The 20,256-nt window shown below is 40.5% G+C and overlaps 1 protein-coding gene across 6 annotated transcripts in view; it reads left to right on the top strand.

Moving 5' to 3' along the window:
• The window catches only part of ANKEF1 (ankyrin repeat and EF-hand domain containing 1), a 98,612-nt gene that overhangs the window by 52,366 nt on the left and 25,990 nt on the right, over positions 1-20,256 (top strand). For 4 of the 6 annotated variants that reach the window (XM_070247199.1, XM_070247196.1, XM_023626123.2 and 1 more), the window contains 5 exons: positions 6,645-7,467; positions 8,885-9,111; positions 10,582-10,745; positions 11,955-12,092; positions 12,966-13,146. In XM_070247199.1, coding sequence (XP_070103300.1) covers positions 6,645-7,467; positions 8,885-9,111; positions 10,582-10,745; positions 11,955-12,092; positions 12,966-13,124 — 1,511 coding nt within the window. In that variant the 3' untranslated portion in view covers positions 13,125-13,146. Of the gene's footprint in view, positions 1-6,644; positions 7,468-8,884; positions 9,112-10,581; positions 10,746-11,954; positions 12,093-12,965; positions 16,869-20,256 lie in introns of those variants that run through there. The other 2 variants (XM_070247197.1, XM_023626122.2) reach the window with 1 other exon arrangement.

The raw sequence follows: 20,256 nt of genomic DNA, 5'->3' as shown, positions 1-20,256 counted from the left end.
GATTGTTTGTTCAATTTCTGTGAAGAATGTTCTTGGGATTCTGATTGGGATAGCATTGAATCTGTATATTGCTTTAGGTAGTATGGACATTTTAACTATGTTTATTCTTCCGATCCATGAGCAAGGGATGTCTTTCCATCTCTTTATGTCATCGCCTATTTCTTTCAAGAGAGTCTTGTAGTTTTCATTGTATAGATCCTTCACTTCCTTGGTTAAGTTTATCCCAAGGTATTTTATTCTTTTCGTTGCGATTGTGAATGGGATAGAGTTCTTGAGTTCTTTTTCTGTTAGTTTATTGTTAGTGTATAGAAATGCTACTGATTTATGCACGTTAATTTTATACCCTGCTACTTTGCTGTAGTTGTTGATTATTTCTAATAGTTTTTCTGTGGATTCTTTGGGGTTTTCTATGTATAAGATCATGTCGTCTGCAAACAACGAGAGTTTTACTTCTTCGTTACCTATTTGGATTCCTTTTATTTCTTTTTCCTGCCGAATTGCTCTGGCCAGCACCTCCAGAACTATGTTGAATAGGAGTGGTGAAAGTGGGCACCCTTGTCTTGTTCCTGTCCTCAGAGGGATGGCTTTCAGCTTTTGTCCATTGAGTATGATGTTGGCTGTGGGTCTATCATATATGGCCTTTATTATGTTGAGGTACTTTCCTTCTATACCCATTTTACTGAGGGTTTTTATCATAAATGGGTGTTGGATCTTGTCGAATGCTTTCTCTGCATCTATTGAGATGATCATGTGGTTTTTGGTTTTCATTTTGTTAATGTAGTGTATCACATTGATTGACTTGCGGATGTTGAACCATCCCTGTGTCCCTGGTATAAATCCCACTTGATCATGGTGTATAATCTTTTTGATGTATTGCTGTAATCGGTTTGCCAAAATTTTGTTGAGGATTTTTGCATCTATGTTCATCAGTGATATCGGCCTGTAGTTCTCCTTCTTTGTGTTGTCCTTGTCAGGTTTGGGGATCAGAGTGATGTTGGCTTCATAGAATGTGTTAGGGAGTTCTCCATCTTTCTCAATTTTCTGGAACAGTTTGAGGAGAATAGGTATTAAGTCTTCTTTGAATGTTTGGTAGAATTCTCCAGAGAAGCCGTCTGGTCCTGGACTCTTGTTTTTGGGGAGGTTTTTGATTACCGTTTCTATTTCCTTACTTGTGATTGGTCTATTCAGATTCTCCATTTCTTCCTGATTCAGTTTGGGGAGATTGTAGGAGTCTAGGAATTTGTCCATTTCTTCCAGGTTGTTCAATTTGTTGGCATATAGTTTTTCATAGTATTCTCTTATGATCTCTTGTATTTCATTGGTATCTGTTGTGATTTCTCCTCTGTCATTCCTGATTTTATTAATTTGCGATTTCTCTCTTCTTTTCTTGGTGAGTCTGGCTAGGGGTTTGTCAATTTTGTTAATTCTTTCGAAGAACCAACTCTTTGTTTCATTGATCCTTTCTATTGTCTTTTTTGTTTCAATATCGTTTATTTCTGCTCTTATTTTTATTATTTCCCTCCTTCTACTGACTCTGGGCCTTGTTTGTTCTTCTTTTTCTAGTTCTGTTAGGTGTCGTTTGAGGTTGCTTACGTGAGCTTTTTCTTGTTTAGTGAGGTGAGCCTGTATTGCGATGAATTTCCCTCTTAGGACTGCTTTTGCTGCATCCCAAATGATTTGGTATGTCGTGTTCTCATTTTCATTTGTCTCCAGATAATATTTGATTTCTTCTTTAATTTCTTCAATGATCCATTGTTTGTTGAGAAGCGTGTTGTTTAGTCTCCACATTTTTGCACCTTTCTCTGCTTTTTTCTTGTAGTTGATTTCTAGTTTAATAGCGTTATGATCAGAAAAGATGCTTGATATTATTTCAACTCTCTTGTATTTATTGATGTTTGCTTTGGTTCCCAAAATATGGTCAATCCTTGAGAATGTTCCATGTGCACTTGAGAAGAATGTGTAACCTGCTGTTTTTGGATGAAGTGTTCTATATATATCTATTAAGTCCATCTGGTCTAATTTTTCATTTAATTCTATTATTTCCTTGTTGATTTTCTGTCTGGATGTTCTGTCCATTGGTGTTAATGGTGTGTTGAGGTCCCCTACTATTATTGTATTGTTGTTGATGTCTTCTTTTAGTTCTATTAAGAGTTGCTTTACAAATTTTGGTGCTCCTGTGTTGGGTGCGTATATATTTATAAGTGTTATGTCTTCTTGGTGGAGAGTCCCTTTTATCATTATATACTGTCCCTCTTTGTCTTTCTTTATCTGTTTTGCTTTGAAATCTACCTTGTCTGATATTAGTATAGTGACACCTGCTTTCTTTTGTTCATTATTAGCTTGGAGTATTGTTCTCCATCCCTTCACTCTGAGTCTGTGTTTGTCTTTGGGGCTGAGGTGTGTTTCCTGGAGGCAGCATATTGTTGGATCTTGTTCTTTGATCCATCCTGCCACTCTGTGTCTTTTGATTGGGGAGTTCAATCCGTTTACATTTAGAGTGATTATTGAGACGTGGGGGCCTACCACTACCATTTTGTGTCTTGTTTTCCGGTTTTCTTCAGTTTCCTTTGTTTCTCGTCCCATGGTTTAATCTGTTCTGATGTAGAGCTGCTACTCTCTGTTGTTGTCCTTCTACTTATCTCCTCTGCTCTTGGTTTTGTAGCCCCTTTCCTTTTTTGGATTTTTCAGGAATGAGGGTTTTCCTGAGGATTTCCTGAAGAGGAGGTTTTGTGGCAGTGAACTCCCTTAATTTTTGTTTATCTGGGAAAGTTTTTATTTCTCCATCGTATTTGAAGGATATTTTCGCTGGGTAGAGAATTCTCGGCTGTAGGTTTTTGTCCTTCAGATTTTTGAATATATCATTCCACTCTCTTCTAGCCTGTAAAGTTTCTGCTGAGAAATCTGCTGATAGCCTGATGGGGGTTCCTTTGTAGGTTAGTTTCTTTTGCCTGGCTGTCCTTAATATTTTCTCCTTGTCGTTGACTTTTGCTAGCTTCACTACTATATGCCGTGGAGTTGGTCTTCTTGCATTCATAAAGTTTGGAGATCTATTGGCTTCTGTCACCTGAAGATCCATCTCCCTCACCAGATTTGGGAAGTTCTCAGCCATTATTTCTTTGAATAGGTTTTCTGCCCCTTTCTCCTTCTCTTCTCCCTCTGGTATACCTATAATCCTTACGTTGCATCTCCTAATTGTGTCTGATAATTCTCGGAGAGTTTCTTCATTTCTTTTAAGTCTTGCTTCTCTCTCCTCCTCTGCCTGCAACAATTCTATATTGCCATCTTCCAAATTGCTAATTCTTTCCTCCATATTATCGGCCCTACTGTTCAGAGCATCTAGATTTTTCTTAATCTCCTCTATTGTGTTCTTCATTTCCAGTATTTCTGTTTGGTTCTTCTTTATCGTATCAAACTCTTTTGTGACATAGCTCCTGAACTCGTTGAGTTGTCGGTCAGAATTCTCTCTTAACTCAGTGAGTATTTTAATGATGGCTGTTTTGAAGTCATCATCATTTAGGTTATATATCTCATTTTCTTTGGGATTGTTTTCTGTGTATTTGTTACTTTCTTTCTGTTCTGGAGATTTAATGTATTTTTTCATATTGCTTGATGATGTTGATTTGTGCCTCCGCATGGAGATAGAGTTTAGTTGCTCCTTTCACTTGTTTCAGCTGCTGCGGTGGGGGGAGCAGCTGTTTATACTTCACCAACCAGGAACCCTGTCCGTAGTTGCTAACTGGGCCTGGGCCCCTCTTCGTAGCCACAGTGGCCCTTTGGATTCCCTCCTCTGCCGTGGGGGCCGTCACGGGGGGCTTCAGACTGCAGGTGCCTACTGTTGTTGCCCACCTAGATGCGCTCTCTCCTTGGGGTCTGCAACGGTGTTATGGGCTTTTCCAGCGGCCAGGGGTGGGATCACTTTTATTTGTCGCTCGGTTGCTGTCGGCACCCACCAAATCTCACTTGTCCTCTATGGGTCGCAGGAGAGCTATTGGCATCTTCTACAGTCTGTGGTTAGTACACCTAGCTATGCTGCTTTTGCCCTGGGGTCTTCCAGCCTTGTGGCTGGCGGCTGGGTGCCTTCTACTGGTGCTGTGCAGAGGCTTTCCCTAAGGCTTCTGTGAGCCTGTAGGGTTTCCCCCTAGGCTACTAAGCTGGGTCTCTGGAACTCTCTCCAGCCCCAGTCCTCTCCGAGATCTCCGGCAATCCCTAGCCTCACCGGGTGGGCAACGACAGCTGGGGGTCGCCCCGCCCTCTGGGCTTCTCTCCGGGCCTCTGCCGGGAGCTCTGAATGCTCAGCGTGGCCCCTCTGCTACCGGCAGACAGAGAGTTTTGTCTGCTGCCTGGCGGAGCTCCGGCGCTTCCCCTCCGGGTCGCCGGACCCGCCTTTGAAAGTTCCCCCGCCCCGGTCCTCTCCGAGATCTCCGGCAATCCCTAGTCCCACGGGGCGGGCAACGGCAGCTGGGGGACGCCCCGCCCTCTGGGCTTCTGTCCGAGCCTCTGCCGGGAGCCCTGAATGCTGGGCGTGGCCCCTCTGCTACCGGCAGACAGAGAGTTTTGTCTGCTGCCTGGCGGAGCTCCGGCGCTTCCCCTCCGGGTCGCCGGACCCGCCTTTGAAAGTTCCCCCGCCCCGGACCTCTCCGAGATCTCCGGCAATCCCTAGTCCCACGGGGCGGGCAACGGCAGCTGGGGGACGCCCCGCCCTCTGGGCTTCTGTCCGAGCCTCTGCCGGGAGCCCTGAATGCTGGGCGTGGCCCCTCTGCTAATGGCAGACAGAGAGTTTTGTCTGCTGCCTGGCGGAGCTCCGGCGCTTCTCCACCGGGTCGCCGGACCCGCCTTTGAAAGTTCCCCCGCCCCGGTCCTCTCCGAGATCTCCGGCAATCCCTAGTCCCACGGGGCGGGCAACAGCAGCTGGGGGTCGCCCCGCCCTCTGGGCTTCTCTCCGGGCCTCTGCCGGGAGCCCTGAGTGCTCAGCGTGGCCCCTCTGCTACCGGCAGACAGAGAGTTTTGTCTGCTGCCTGGCGGAGCTCCGGCGCTTCCCCTCCGGGTCGCCGATCCGGCCTTGAAAGTTCCCCCGCCCCGGTCCTCTCCGAGATCTCCGGCAATCCCTAGTCCCCCGGGGCGGGCAACGGCAGCTGGGGGTCGCCCCGCCCTCTGGGCTTCTCTCCGGCCCTCTGCCGGGAGCCCTGAGTGCTCAGCGTGGCCCCTCTGCTACCGGCAGACAGAGAGTTTTGTCTGCTGCCTGGCGGAGCTCCGGCGCTTCCCCACCGGGTCGCCGGACCCGCCTTTGAAAGATCCCCCGCCCCGGTCCTCTCCGAGATCTCCGGCAATCCCTAGTCCCACGGGGCGGGCAACGGCAGCTGGGAGACCTCCGTGCCCACCGTGTCTCTCTCTGGGACCCTCCGGGCGCCCCGAGCACCAGGCCGGGTCTCCCCGCCAATGGCGGGGAGAGACTCTCCCCGCGGGCTCAGGTGTGCAACTCCAAAGTTTCCCTCTGCGTTTAGGAGTAATTGCGGGGGGTTTAAGTAGGGTTCTGGTCACCTGTTTCCACCGTCGCTCCTCTGTTGTGTTCTCGCTCCTGCCCTAGATGTGTGTGGATCCTCTGGGGGCGTCCGTTGGAAGAAAGCCGCTTGCGGGTACTAGGCTGCCCGTCGGGGTCGGAGAGTTTTCACCTATTTCCACATCCTCCCGGAGGAAAGTCCGTCCGCCTTCCGATGTATAGTCGCGTGGGTGTCTCAGACGTCCTGAGATGCTGTCTGGATATCCTTTGTCAAGCGATAAGTGTCCAAATAATTGTAGACTCGAAGGGCGAGAGACAAAGAGGACTACTCACGGCGCCATCTTGGAATTCCTCTACACATAATAGATTTTTAATGTCTCAAGACACATTATAGACAATACAGCCTTCCCCATAGCACTAAGTGGACTTCCTGATGCATTCAGAAAAGTTTATTTATTTGAAGAATGCTTACATGTAATGTTGGTCTCATCATTTTATGTAAGGGACCAAGAAGGAAAATGAGTTTTAATGCTTAACTTGTGCAAATAGAATACTAGAATCTTTTCAGATTTGATGAATAAATTACTTTTTCCTCTATTAGCTTGTTCACATGACCTTACCACCAAACAGCAGATCAATATAAATTGCATTGATTTCATAGAGAATACGGATAAAATCTAGTTTAAGATTGTACACAGATTTACAATCATAATCTTCAAAAAGAAACAGGTGGTGTTCAGCATTCTGAGTTCCTAAGGTCCTATGTAAGCTGTCTGAATTCAGCTTCTTTCCAAATTCAAACGTCACTCTTACTCTTTTCCTGCTTGGCATGAAGTCTCCTTAGCAAGTATCCCAATATAATATTTGTTTCCAGTATCTACAGCGATTACTGTCTAATCCTCTGGGAAGAGAAAATGTAAATTGAAAACATGTCTCCCTCAGAATTCACCAAAGTGAACCTCACAGAAAGAAAAAAATTGCAGCTTAATTTTGTAATTATAATAGCTAAATATGCTCATCTCTATGAATAGTTTGGGAACAAACTTGACTAATCCCTGTAAATTAAGAAAAAAGTTGCATGAATGTCATTTGTAGAGCCATGCAGATGCTTCGGCACCATTCATAATAATGATGCTTCGTGTTTTAGGATGTGACTTGAAATGGAAGAATTTAGATCATAAAACGCCTAAGAACCTGGCTAAGGAAGGCGGCTTCAAAGCAGCCAGCAAAGAAATACGGAGGGTGGAGCGAATCGCCAACAAACTGGCTCGGCCAGGAGCTAAAAACCCTAATCCACTCTGGGCACTTAGACTTCACGACTGGTCAATAGAACATGAAACTTTCCTTCGGGAAACCTTTTCGTTTGTGGACAGGGGCGATGGGACAGTCAGCAAGGATGACTTTGTGACCGCGCTGGAGGAGAGGCAAGAATTTGTGACCTCCGAACAGCTGGCTGTCATAGCTCAACTTCATGAAAAAGTTCGGGGAGGAGGGGTTAACATTGATGAGTTCTTTAAAGGAACCAGATTCTTAAGCAAGGCTTATGTCTTGGGATCCTATGGGCCTAAGAAAAAGAGAAAAGGGATGGGCAAAAAGATGAAGAAAGGCAAGTTTGTTTTACCTCTCCCAATCTGCGTCATCCCTGATCATGTCTTTCCACGCCGGAGTGACGGTGGGCCACCGTTTTACATGATTGAAACCTACAAGAATGTAACTGATTGCAATCGGTTTAATCAAGACCGTCCGCCAGAACATCCCATTCAGGATGACTCTGCTTGGTACATAGACGATCCAGGGAAGGTATATTCAAACATTAATTTTATCACCAAGGCAGGAGACCTGGCTTCTCTGAAAAAGGCATTTGAATCAGGAATACCTGTGGATATGAAGGATAATTATTACAAAACACCACTGATGACTGCCTGTGCCAGCGGAAACATCGATGCGGTCAAGTTTCTTCTTGAAAAAGGGTATGTTTTTTGGTCGAGTGAGGTTTAAATTTTGATAGCTCTTCTCATTTCCAGGAAGTAAAAGGAAGGTTAAGATACAGTCAACTCCAGGATCTTAGTAGCATAAGAAAGCGCTTCAGTCCTAAATCTAGAATACAGATAGCTCGTATATGGAGACCAGGCTAACGGGTGCATAGGAGTGTGTACACAAAGATAGTTTGCCTGTAACAATAATGCACAAAGGGAAGGCAAAGGAGTTTTGACTGTAGGGGTAGAAGAGGCCTTCTGATGGGGTATCACTGGCCTTCAGAGACAATTTAACTTGATCTCACAGCTTTACCTCGATGGTGTGGAGTCACTTTTTATTTTATTTTAAATTTAAATATTTTCTTATTGTAGCAAGAACAGATAACATAAGATCTACTCTCTTACCACATTTTAAGTGTACAGTATTGTTAACTGTAATCATAGCAGATCTCCAGAACTCACTCATTTTACATGGAGTTGCTTTTTGAGCTGCCTCTTTTTTTGTGTGTGGGGATCCCAACAAGTTTAAACAAGTGGGATAGTGGCCATAATGACTACGGATGTGTTTCATTCCTTCCTCCAGAGGGAGTGGTCTTTTCCTTGGATCATTTGTAAATATCTTTAAAATATCAAAGCATGACATTTTTATTTAATTTTTTAATCTAAAGCAGTTACTCAGTGTAATTCCTTCTTCTACCCTTGCTGAATAATCTGGGGTATGTTTCTTAACCTTTCTGTGCCTCAGTGTTCTCATTTTTATAACGGGGCTCTAATGGGGACTCAGTTCACAGAATTTGTTGAAGATTAAATGAGTTAAAATATGTAAAACACTTAGAAGCACAGTAATGCATACTTGATAAAAGGTATTATTATTATTATTGCTATGTTTAATGTCAAAGAGGGACTCAAATTTGTATATTATCAAGAGGGAGTATAAAGCAACTAATGAGAATTTGAACTTTTGGACAGTGAATTGCTAAAAAAGACTAAAATTTTAAACAATACATTATAATGCTTAGAATTTTAATAATGGAGGTGCATTTTAAAATTCATCACATGCAGAGAAACTAGACAGAAAATGGAATAATATAACGTTTATATTTTCTGACAGCTTTTGTCTTCATTGGATCCAGTTCTATAATTTTCCTTGATTTTAACCTTTGCAAAAATTGCAACCCCGAGGCTCTAAGTGCCCTTTAAAACTAAACAAAATGTGTATATACACAAAGGAAGTTAAGACTGTCAGATAACGCAGAACAAAAATTACGGCATAGAGTTTAACTTTACTCTCAGCTTCCTTGGTTTACAGTTGAAGAACTTGATAAGACTATATGAAATCTTACTTAGCATTTTACCCTCCAGTGCTTGGAACAACTCATATTTTTAGCTTTACGTCTATCTTCTTTTGTAGGGCTAACGTTAACGCAACAGATAATTTTCTGTGGACTCCACTTCATTTTGCATGCCATGCAGGCCAACAAGATATTGTTGAGCTTCTTGTTAAAGCTGGAGCAGTAGTAGATGCACCTTCCATCAACAACTCAACTCCTTTGACTAGAGCCATCGAGAGCTGTAGACTGGATACTGTAAAATACTTACTTGATATTGGTGCTAAATTCCAGCTGGAAAATAGAAGAGGTACGTGTTCATATTATCAATGGTTAGGGTTAGAAGAGGGGATTTATGTCAGATTCCAAACCCCTTCTGATTTTATTCTTGAGGGACCACATTTTCCCCTGAGTCACCGCTGCAAATACAAGCCTGAATTAAATGTTATGGAAGTTTGTCTTATACTCAATGCTTCTCAAATCTTTGGTGTTAAAGGAGTACTTCTTTATGTTTGCAATCTGTCATGGACTGATACTTTTATAAAATACAATAAAAAAATTATTTACTGGAAAAATGTAGTGGAAAAAGCCATAAAATACAAGCCCAAACTTTTTTTATCATTAGATTCAAATGACAGAAATTCTTCTATCAAATTGCTATAAAAATGTCTAAACACTTACTATTTTTTTCTTTTTTTTAAAGATTGGCCCTGAGCTAACGTCTATTGCCAATCTGCCTCTTTTTTTTTCTTCTCCCCCAAGCCCTCCAGTACATAGTTGTATATTCTAGTTGTAGGTCCTTCTGGTTGTGCTGTGTGGGATGCCGCCCTCAGCATGGTTTGAGGAGCTGTGCTAGGTCCACACCCAGGATCCAAACTGGTGAAACCCTGGGCCACTGAAGCAGACCGCGTGAACTTGACCACTCAGCCATGGGGCAGGCCCCTAAACACTTACTCTTAACTTCTGTAGTTATTTTATTAGTTTACGGCCTTGAACCACTATGCAGATCAAGTTTGAGTTATCACACTGTTTTTACTCTCTGTTCCTAATAATTGACGTGGTTTAAACCCTCGGTAGACTTTGGATCCTCTAAAGCTGGACAAAGTACTTCCTGAATGGAGGCTCTCTCTAGGAAGTAAATGGGAGGCCTACTTTATGTCATAAATATCACACGTGAAGAATAATCATTTGAATAAACATTTGAGCTCCTTATTTGGAGATGTCATTTTCTTATAGTGGGACCCATTGCTTCCTTTTGATCAGAGAGCATCAATACCTCTGGCTGCTTCAGGCTGCCTTTGAGTCACAGGTAGTATTGTATTAAGCCTGCCTGAGGTGTCATTTATACTCAGCCATCAGCATAGAGCGCTAGTGACCACCAGCTTCCCCAGACCTTTTTGAATATACCTCCTTACCTCATGGAAGGGGGAGGATAATGTAAAATTGTCACACAAAAGGAAATGTGTGCAAGGTGGGAAGAGAGCCAGCAATTAGCTATTCAAAGTGTAATCTATCAATATTTCCTATCAACTCCTTAAGATACATGCTCAAAAAAATTAACAAGAAAAAATTGTTTTGCTGGTAGATGGCACTTTAAATTATGAGATTTTTGAGCTGGATCCACCTGAGAGAATACCTCATCTAGCTCTATGACTTTACACACACCATTGCTTTAGTAATCACCCTTGCTACCACATTCTTAGGGCTGATGTACTGAAATTTTTCTACCTGGTCTATTATTAATCTGTTTATTGTAACTCTGAATTTATCTTTTAAACAGGGCATACTGCCATGGATGTTGCAAAGGCATACGCTGACTATAGAATAATTGGTTTGATTAAAGAAAAGATGGGTAACTTTCCAAAACCAGCAGAAAATCAAAAACTAAAAGGCAAGCCGTCTCCTAAATCCAAGACTGAAGGCCCTGAAATTAAGAAAGAAGAGGTATGAACAGCAATTCCTACCCATTAGTAACTGGAGCTCCTTAAAAACTTGCTGGGGTCTGGGGCTATGGCACTATTTATGTATTGCTATACAACATAGGCAAAATAATATGCAATCCATATTTTTAGCACCATTATGCAATACTTTTAAAGAAATATCTAGCAAGAAAATTCCTATTACTGGAAAGTCTAAAAAGTGCTCATTGCAAACAGAATCCACACAAAAACCAAGTTGGTTCAGCCAAATACAATTAGCATGTTGAAAAAACACCTGGTATTGGATATGTTTATATTTGGTCCTGAATTATACAGATTTGATGAGATGGCCCAAACAAGGAAAGAGGGTAACCCTTCTGAGGAATGAAGGCATGATTTTCCTTCATTTTGATCTTATAATCTTTCATTACCCACTTTACCACCACTCCTCTCCCAAGGAATTTTAATGATTCCTATTGAACCCTGGGATATGGGGCTATTTGTAACTTGGATACCCTGCAAAATGAAGGTTTTACAGGCACCAAATTGACTGTTCCTGGTAATCTGGAGTGGTTTGAGTGCCTCTAAGCTACCAGCAGAAGGTTGAGGCTGTTGCGCGTGGGAATTTCTGAGACATCAAGACTTTGTCATTAGCAGGGAGGTCCTAAGTACACTTCTAGCATGGAAGCTTCTTTTAAGGAAGCAGAAGGATCCCTGGAAATTCTTGGCAGACACAGGACAGGGGACAAAATTCAAGAAGGAAAAGCTTTAAGGTTATCAAATTAGAAAAGGTTGAAGAAATGTAGGTGGTAGTAAGTGGGTAGGGTAAATAGATTGTAGGCATACAGTAGAGAGTAACAAACATGGAGGATGAGAGTGAGGATGGCCAGAAGTGAAGGAGGATGAATCAACTAAAGCTCCTACTACATGCACCATTATCATTTCAGTAGGAATACATCCTTCTGATAAATGAATGGCCACAGGTCAAGTATGGATATCTTGAAAACTTATGTGATCTGTCACTGATACTATTTACCTAGAGTTAAATAAGGCAAACTAATTCTCTCCCGACCCAAATTTGATAAAATAATCTATTTCATTTCAAATTATAATTCGTATAGTAGCATTTTTAGGTTTTTTTTTCAGCTTCAGAGTAAGCTGTAGAACAATAAACAATTTTAGAAAGTGCATATAGGTATTTCCAATTGATAGATTTTTTTGGTCTTGTTTCAAGGAACCACTTTCTTCAATGTATACTATACCAACCATATCGGAGCAAAAGAAAATGCATAAGGATAATGTGGTTTATCTCAATTCGTTGATTACTAGTGGTTATACCAAGAAAGTAGATATCACATTTATTCCACGGAGGGTAAGTACTTTGGAAAGATCTTCATAACATGACATAAACTTATAGTGTCACTTTTCAAATACTTTTTGCAGAGCACCCAAACAAATGTCCAAAGGTTATCTTTCATAGTTACAATTTGAAGGTATCTTTTTGTCAGGTCCTGCTACTTCCATCTCAGTGAGTCCAACTTGTTTTAACTCCCAATATCTGATTCCCTGTCTTACTATTTCTATATTGACATTTTAATTTTCCTTAAAAGATTGAAGTCTTCTTTGGTCAATGCCATTCCCTATAGTCATTTAGTCACCAAATTCTGCAGATACTTTTTCTTGGTACTTCTCAGAGCCAACCCTTTCTCTTGGTACTCACTACCACCATCTCACTTGGGAGTTTCATGCTAATCAAGACTGAATTTACTCAGTAGCTTCCTAAAACATCTACAGTTAAAGAGTCGAGATATCTTTGGGGAGTAAGAGTGGTCTTGCCAATGCCCATCAAACCATACTGAATAAGAAACCACCAGCTCCCTCTGCCTTCTACAATGAAAATAATTTTGACTTCCCCATAAGACATAAATGTAGTAAACCCAAATGATCTACTAATTCCATTGTTTCCCTGTTTTGACATCCTAAAAATGAACAGCAGCTGTTCATTTTTAGGTCCAAGGATCATCAGAGAGATAACTGAAGAGTATTTTAGTTGTCCAAATAGTCACCATCAGAAATAATGATGTCCATGTAATCACTGATGTCATGTAAGAGGAAAAAATAAGTTAAAATAGATTGAGAAGTATATTTGATAGTTTTAAATTAAACATATTGAAAATTGTCTGAATATGGCATGTTTATTGGCTGTCATACTCATACCTGCTCTGGATGTGGTTGCTTATTTAAGATCTGGAGTCCTGAAGCCACAACGGCGGAGTTGATCAGGAAGAGGGAGCTGCGTCGGGAGAGGTTCACTTACGAGGTAGATTTTGATGACTTCCTGATGCCCTTTCAGAAGAATATTGCAGAGAAAGCTCAAGCAATGGAAGCTACCCTCAAGACCTAAATCACAGCAGTTGCTTCTTGGGGTAAGCATTATGAGGCCCAGAGACCAAACTTTGGAGAAAGTGGATATTTTCATCAAACCCAAAGCAATCCACAAATTAAGAATTTGTAACCAAATACTTGTTTTTGTTTTAACAACTATAAATATTCTGAGCTGTCTAGAGAAGATGTGTTTTATTTCTCAATGAATTACATGTCATTCTGGATAAATCGTCCAATCTTCTTTAAGAATATAGTGAAATAAATGGCATTTTGGTTATAAACGTAACATTATTGTCAAAAAATTTACAAGATGTACACCATTATGTTTGTTAAAGATATAATTGTAGTGGAAATTGATGAAAACAATTTAATATTAGGGAAGAGAAGTAGTTTTTAATCCATTAAGGAAGGAGATTGTTTCTCACACAGTATTATAAGTGATATGTGTTAGACACCTTGGGTCAAATAAATTTTGACACCTCTAGTAGATGCTGTCAGCACTCCACCCATTTATTCTCTGCTTTGTGATTGTCACACTCTCAGGTCTGACTTCCAGACACTGGAAGGCTGCCTCTGACATTTAAACTTGTACAGGAGGACCAAAGTATGTCAGAACTAGCACTTCCTGGAAGTAGCTATCAAACAGTGACTGAATAGAGTCAGTGTGTTAACAGCACAGCTCCCTCACCACTCTGGTGAGATTATTCTGAAGTGCACATTCTTACTGATGCTAGAGCTCCCCAGCAAGATTAAAATCAAGTTTATCACAGTGGTAATTTGTTTGATAACACATCCTTCATTGGCTGCCTTCTCTTTCCAGTCCTCTCACTTTTCCCTACCCCTTCTGGTCTTTATTGAGATCACTTCCCATATACCTACACATAGGAGTGGCATCAGCATCACGGCAGAGTGAGCTGTTCCATTAGTCTCTCCTCCCTAAGATACAATGAAAAGGACATTCATAAACCAACAGAGGGCATTCACACAACACAATAGATGTCTGAGAGATCCACACAACCATATATCTGAAGTTGGGGGTGCTGGACACCCCAGGAGGCAGTGGAAGAAGGTAAGGGGATATCCTCTTCCTCCAGAGTGGCAGTGATATAGGGTGCAGGGCCTTGCATAGTGCCAGTGTGCAACCCCGAGAGGGGAAGGGGGAGAAGGCAGCCATCCACAGGAACACTTGCGCTCTTGGAGTTGCCTCCCACCCTGTGGGAATGCCTCACACTGAGTTATCTAAGCAATTGCAGGGGGGTCCACACCAAGCCGAGCAACCCAGGTGGGCAGACAGTGAGTGCAGAGCGGGGGAATGTGAGATTGTGCATGCAAAAGAAAGCAACCCTCCTACCTGGTGCACCAGCTTGGCCCAGCAGTGAGAGCAGGGGAGGCCTGTGCCTATACATGTAAAGCAGTGGCAGCTAGCGGACAAATACAGACAGTCCCTGTTGGCACAGCTTCCAATGAAGAGGCACATCTGCCAGGGGTCACAGAGGGCTCGGAAAACACAGCTTCTACCTGCCCCCAGTGGTGGCAGGTGGAATCTGTTATCAGATACAAGCACTATGCAATGGCAAAAGCCACCCCATCAAATAGCATGAAGACGTATATTAACACTCCAGACCAGAAGGAAAATGACAAGTACCCAGAAATCAATCTTGAAGTTACAGAAATTTACAATCTAAATGACAGAGAATGCAAAATAGTTATCATAAAGAAACAACGAGTTACAAGAAAACTCAGACAGGTAGTTTAATGATCTCAGGAATAAAATTAATGAACAGAGGGAATTTTTCACAAAAGAGATTGAAACTATAAAAAAATCAGAAATGTTGGAGATGAAAAATACAATGCATGAGATAAAGAAAAATCTGGAGTCCTTAAAAAGCAGAGCTGATATTATGGAGGACAGAATCAGTAATTTAGAGGACAGATATATAGAAATGCTGCAGATGGAGGAGGAGAGCAAACTAAGACTAAAAAGAAAGGAAGAAATTCTCTGAGAAATATCAAGTTCAATTAGGAAATGCAACATAAGGATGATAGGTATTCAAGAGGGAAAGGAGAAGGAAAAAGAAGCAGAAAGCTAGTTTTAAGAAATAATAGCTGAGAACTTCCCAAACCTGGAGAAGGAGCTGGAATTACGTGTAAAGGAAGCTAATAAAACTCCTAATTACATCAATGTAAAAAGACCTTCTTCAAGGCATATATTAGTAAAACTGACAAAAGTAAATGACAAAGAAAGAAGAGCAGCAAGGCAGAAGAAAATAACTCACAAAGGAACCTCTGTGAGGCCTTCAAGGCATTTATCAGTGGGAACCTTACAGGAGATGGTGAAATGATACATTCAAAATTCTGAAAGACAAAAACTTTCAGCCAAGAATACCCTATCCAGTGAAACTATCCTACAGATACAATGGAGAAATAAAAACTTGCCCAGATAAAAGCTGAGGGAGTTGATCACCACAAGACCCATGCTACAAAAAATGATCAAGAAGGCCCTCATACCTGAAAAAAAAAGGGGGTTACAAAGCCTTGAACAAAGAGATAAATAGACAAAATCATAAAATCACAGCTCTCTATCAGAACAGGTTAGCATACACTTAATTATAACATTAAAGATAAAGGGAAAGAAAGCATCAAAAATAACTATAATCACTTGATTTTAATCACAAACTCACAACACAAAACAGAATAAGTTGTGACAATATAATTCAGACAGGAAAGAGGAAAGGGATGGAACCTACTTAGACTAAGGAAATAAGAGGATATTAGAAAAGGGACTATCTCAACTATAAGATCTTTTGTACAATCCTCATGGCAACCACTAAACAAAAAATCAGAACAGAGACACAAATGATGAATAAAGAGAAAATCATCATAGAGAAACACCAAACTGAACTGGCAGTCAGAAATATGTGGGAAGAGAAACAAGGGAAATACAGAACAACCAGAAAACAAGTGATAAAATGGCATTATTAAGCCCTCATATATCAATAATCACTCTAAAGGTAAGTGGATTGAATTCTCCAATCAAAAGACACAGAGTGGCTGGATGGATTACAAAACAAAACCCAACAATATACTGCCTCCAGGAAACACGTCTCAGTTCTAAAAACAAATGTGGGCCCAGTGTGAAGGGATGGAAGACAATACTCCAAGCTAACAGTGAACAAAAGAAAGCATGTGTTGCTGTACTTAAGTCAGAGAAAGTAGACTTCAAGATAAAGATGATAAGAGACAAAGAGGGGCAGTATATAGTGATAAAAGGGACACTCCACCAAGAGGACATAACACATTAATATCTATGCACCTAACACAGGAGCACCAAAGTACATAAAGCAACTATTAACAGACCTAAAAGGAGAAATTAACAGCAACACAATAATAGTAGAGGACCTCAACACCCCACTTACATCAATGGACAGATCATCCAGACAGAAAGTCAATAAGGAAACAGTGGAATTAAATGAAATACTAGACCAGATGGGCTTAATAGATATATATTAAGATATATATAGAATATTCCATCCAAAAACAGCAAAATACACATTCATCTCAAGTGCACATGAAACACTCTCAAAGATGTTGGTAAACATGGCAAGCTTCAACAAATTTAAGAAGATTGAAATCATATCAAGCATCTTTTTGGACCACAATGCTGTGAAACTAGAAATCAACTACAAGAAAAAAGCTGGAAAAATGGCAACTATGTGGAGACTAAGTAACATGGTACTGAACAACCAATGGATCAATGAAGAAATTAAAGGAGAAATTGAAAAATATCTGGAGACAAATGAAAACGAAAATACACTATACCAATTTATGGGATGCAGCAAAAGTGGTCCTAAAAGGGAAATTCATAGCAGTACAGGCCCACCTTTACAAACAACAAAAATCTCAAATACGTAATCTTAAACTGTACTTAACAGAATTAGTAAAAGAAGAATAAACAAAGCCCAAAGTCAGCAGAAGGAGAGAAGTAATAAAAATTAGTGCAGAAATAAATGAAATAGAAACCAAAAACAGTAGAAAGGATCAAAGAAACTAAGAGCTGGTTCTTTAAGAAGATATACAACATTGACCAACACTTACCCAGACTCACTAAGAAAAAAAGAGAGACAGATCAAATAAATAAAATTAGAAATGAAAGAGGAGAAATTATAAAGAATACCCCAGAAATATAAAGGATTATAAGAGAGTGATATGAAAAACTAAATGCCAACAAATTGGACAATCCAGAAGAAACGGATAAATTCTTAGATTCTTTTTTTTTTTTTCCTTCTTCTTCTTCTTCTTCTTCTCCCCAAAGGCCCCAGTACAGTTGTATATTCTAGTTTTAGGTCCTTCTGGTTGTGCCATGTGGGATGCCACCTCAGCATGGCTTGATGAGCAGTGCCATGTCCACACCCAGGACCTGAACTGGTGAAACCCTGGACCACCAAAGCAGACTGCGCAAACTTAACCACTTGGCCAAGGGGCCAGCCCCAATTCTTAGACTCTTACAACCTCCCAAAACTGAATCAAGAAGAAATAGACAATCTGAATAGATGAATCACAAGTAAAGTGATTGAAACTGTAATCAGAAACTTCCCAAAAAACAAAAGTCCAGCACCACATGGCTTCTCTGGAGAATTCTACCAAACATTCAAAGAAGATTTAACAGCTATCCTCAAACTATTCTAAAAAATTCAAGATGGAACACTTCCTAACTCATTCTATGGGTTACCCTGATCCCAAAGCCAGACAAGGACAACACAAAGAAGGAAAATTATAAGCCAATATTGCTGATGAACATAGATGCAAAAATCCTCAATAAAATATTGGCAAACTGAATACAGCAATATATTAAAAGGCTCATATACCGTGTTCAAGTAAGATTTATACCAGGGACATAGGGATGGTTCAACATCTGCAAATCAATCAATGTGATATACCACATTAACAAAATGAGGGATAAAACCCACATGATCATCTCAATAGATGCAGAGAAACTATTTGACAAGATCCAACATCCATTTATGATAAAAACTCTCAATAAAATGGGTATAGAAGGAAACTACCTCAACATAATAAAGGCCATATGTGACAAACCCACAGCCAACATCATACTCGATATGGAAAAACTGAAAGCTATCCCTCTGAGGACAGGAACAACACAAGTGTGCCCACTCTTCCCACTCCTATTCAACATAGTACTGGAGGTTTTGGCCAGAGCAATAAGGCAAGAAAAAGAAATAAAATTTATCCAAATTGGCAAGGAAGGAGTGAAACTCTTGCTGTTTTCAGACATGATTCTATATACAGAAAACACTGAAGAATCCATCAGAAAACTGTTAGAAATAATGAACAGCTACAGCAAAGTTGCAGGGTACAAAATCTACTTACAAAAATCTGTTGCATTTCTACACTCTAATAACGAACTAACAGAAAGAGAACTCAAGAATAGGATCCCATTTACTATCGCAACAAAAAGAATAAAATATCTAGGAATAAATTTAACCAAGGAGGTGAAATACCTATACAATGAAAACTATAAGACATTATTGAAAGAAATCGATGATGACATAAATAAATAGAATGATATTCCATGCACATGAATTGGAAGAATAAACATAGTTAAAGTGTCCGTACTACCTATGGCAATCTACAGATTCAACACAATCCCAATCAGAATCCCAATGACATTCTTCATGGAAATAGGACAAAGAATCCTAAAATTCATTGGGGCAATAACAGATCCTGAACAGCTAAAGCAATCCTGAGAAGAAAGAACAAAGCTGGAGGCATCACAATCCCTGACTTCAAAATATACTACAAAGCCATAGTAACCAAAACAGCATGGAACTGGTACAAACAGGCACACAGATCAATGGAACAGAATTGAAAGCCCAGAAATAAAACCACACACCTACAGACAGTTAATCTTTGACAAAGGAGCCAAGAACACATAATGGAGAAAAAAAGCTCTCTTCAATAAATGGTGTTTGGAAAACTGGACAGCCACATGCAAAAGAATGAAAGTAGACAATTATCTTTCACCATACACAAAAATTAACTCAAAATGGATTAAAGACTTGAAGGTAAGATGTGAGAACATAAAACTCTTAGAAGAAAATATAGGCAATATACTCTAACATCAGTCTTAGAAGCATAATTTCAAATACCATGTCTATTTGGGCAAGGGAAACAAAAGAAAAAATAAACAAATGGGACTTCGTCAGACTAAAGAGCTTCTACAAGGCAAAGGAAACCAGGAACAAAATGAAGACAACCCACCAACTTGGAGAAAACTTTTGCAAGTCATATATCCAACAAAGGGTTAATCTCCAAAATATATAATGAACTCACACAGCTCAACAACAAAATAACATACAACCGATCAAAAAATGAGCAGAGGATATGAACAGATATTTTTCCAAAGAAGATATTCAGATGGCCAATAGGCACATGAACAGATGTTCAACATCACCAATCGTCAGGGAAATGCAAATCAAAACTACAATGAGATATCACCTTACTCCCGTTTGAATGGCTGTAATCATCAAATACTTACACCTAAATCCTTGTCTCAAGACGGCTTCTGGATGGACCCAAACTAGGACAATATTTATGCTATTAGTTATGATTCTGAGTTCCCTAGCAAAAATGTTAAAAGTGCATTCCCTCATCTTCTGTTTACTACAAAATAAACATTTCCTCAGCAAGAAGGATTTGCCCCAGGGTTTTGTGCAATGGAGAAGCGGTTTGAATGGTATTCATCCACTAGCTGATACTTTGGACAGAATTGCCAGATGCCAGAAAAATATATATATAATAGAAAATGACTAGGTATCATATGTGGCTTTTCCTTAAGGCAAATATGTATGAGGAAAGGGAGAAGCGGGGATTTAAGAGACCCACCATGAAACCTTACAAATGTCCATTGGGATTTGAGCCTGAGGCCTGACTCATGCTTGGAAAAGAGGTATATCAGGGTTCTGCCAGAGACATAGAACCAGAAGCATAGTTAGACAGGTGATAGATAGATAGATAGATATAGGTAGGTAGATAGATAAGGAGCTTTATTGCTAAGAGTTGTCTTATGTGACTGCAGGAGCTGGCCCGGCAGGCTCTCAGGATGGGCAGGCTGGAAATTCTTGGGCGAGAAC

This window comes from Equus caballus, chromosome 22 (genome assembly GCF_041296265.1).
Source record: "Equus caballus isolate H_3958 breed thoroughbred chromosome 22, TB-T2T, whole genome shotgun sequence".
Lineage (NCBI taxonomy): Eukaryota > Metazoa > Chordata > Mammalia > Perissodactyla > Equidae > Equus > Equus caballus.
This window is presented reverse-complemented; position numbering and strand designations above follow the sequence as displayed.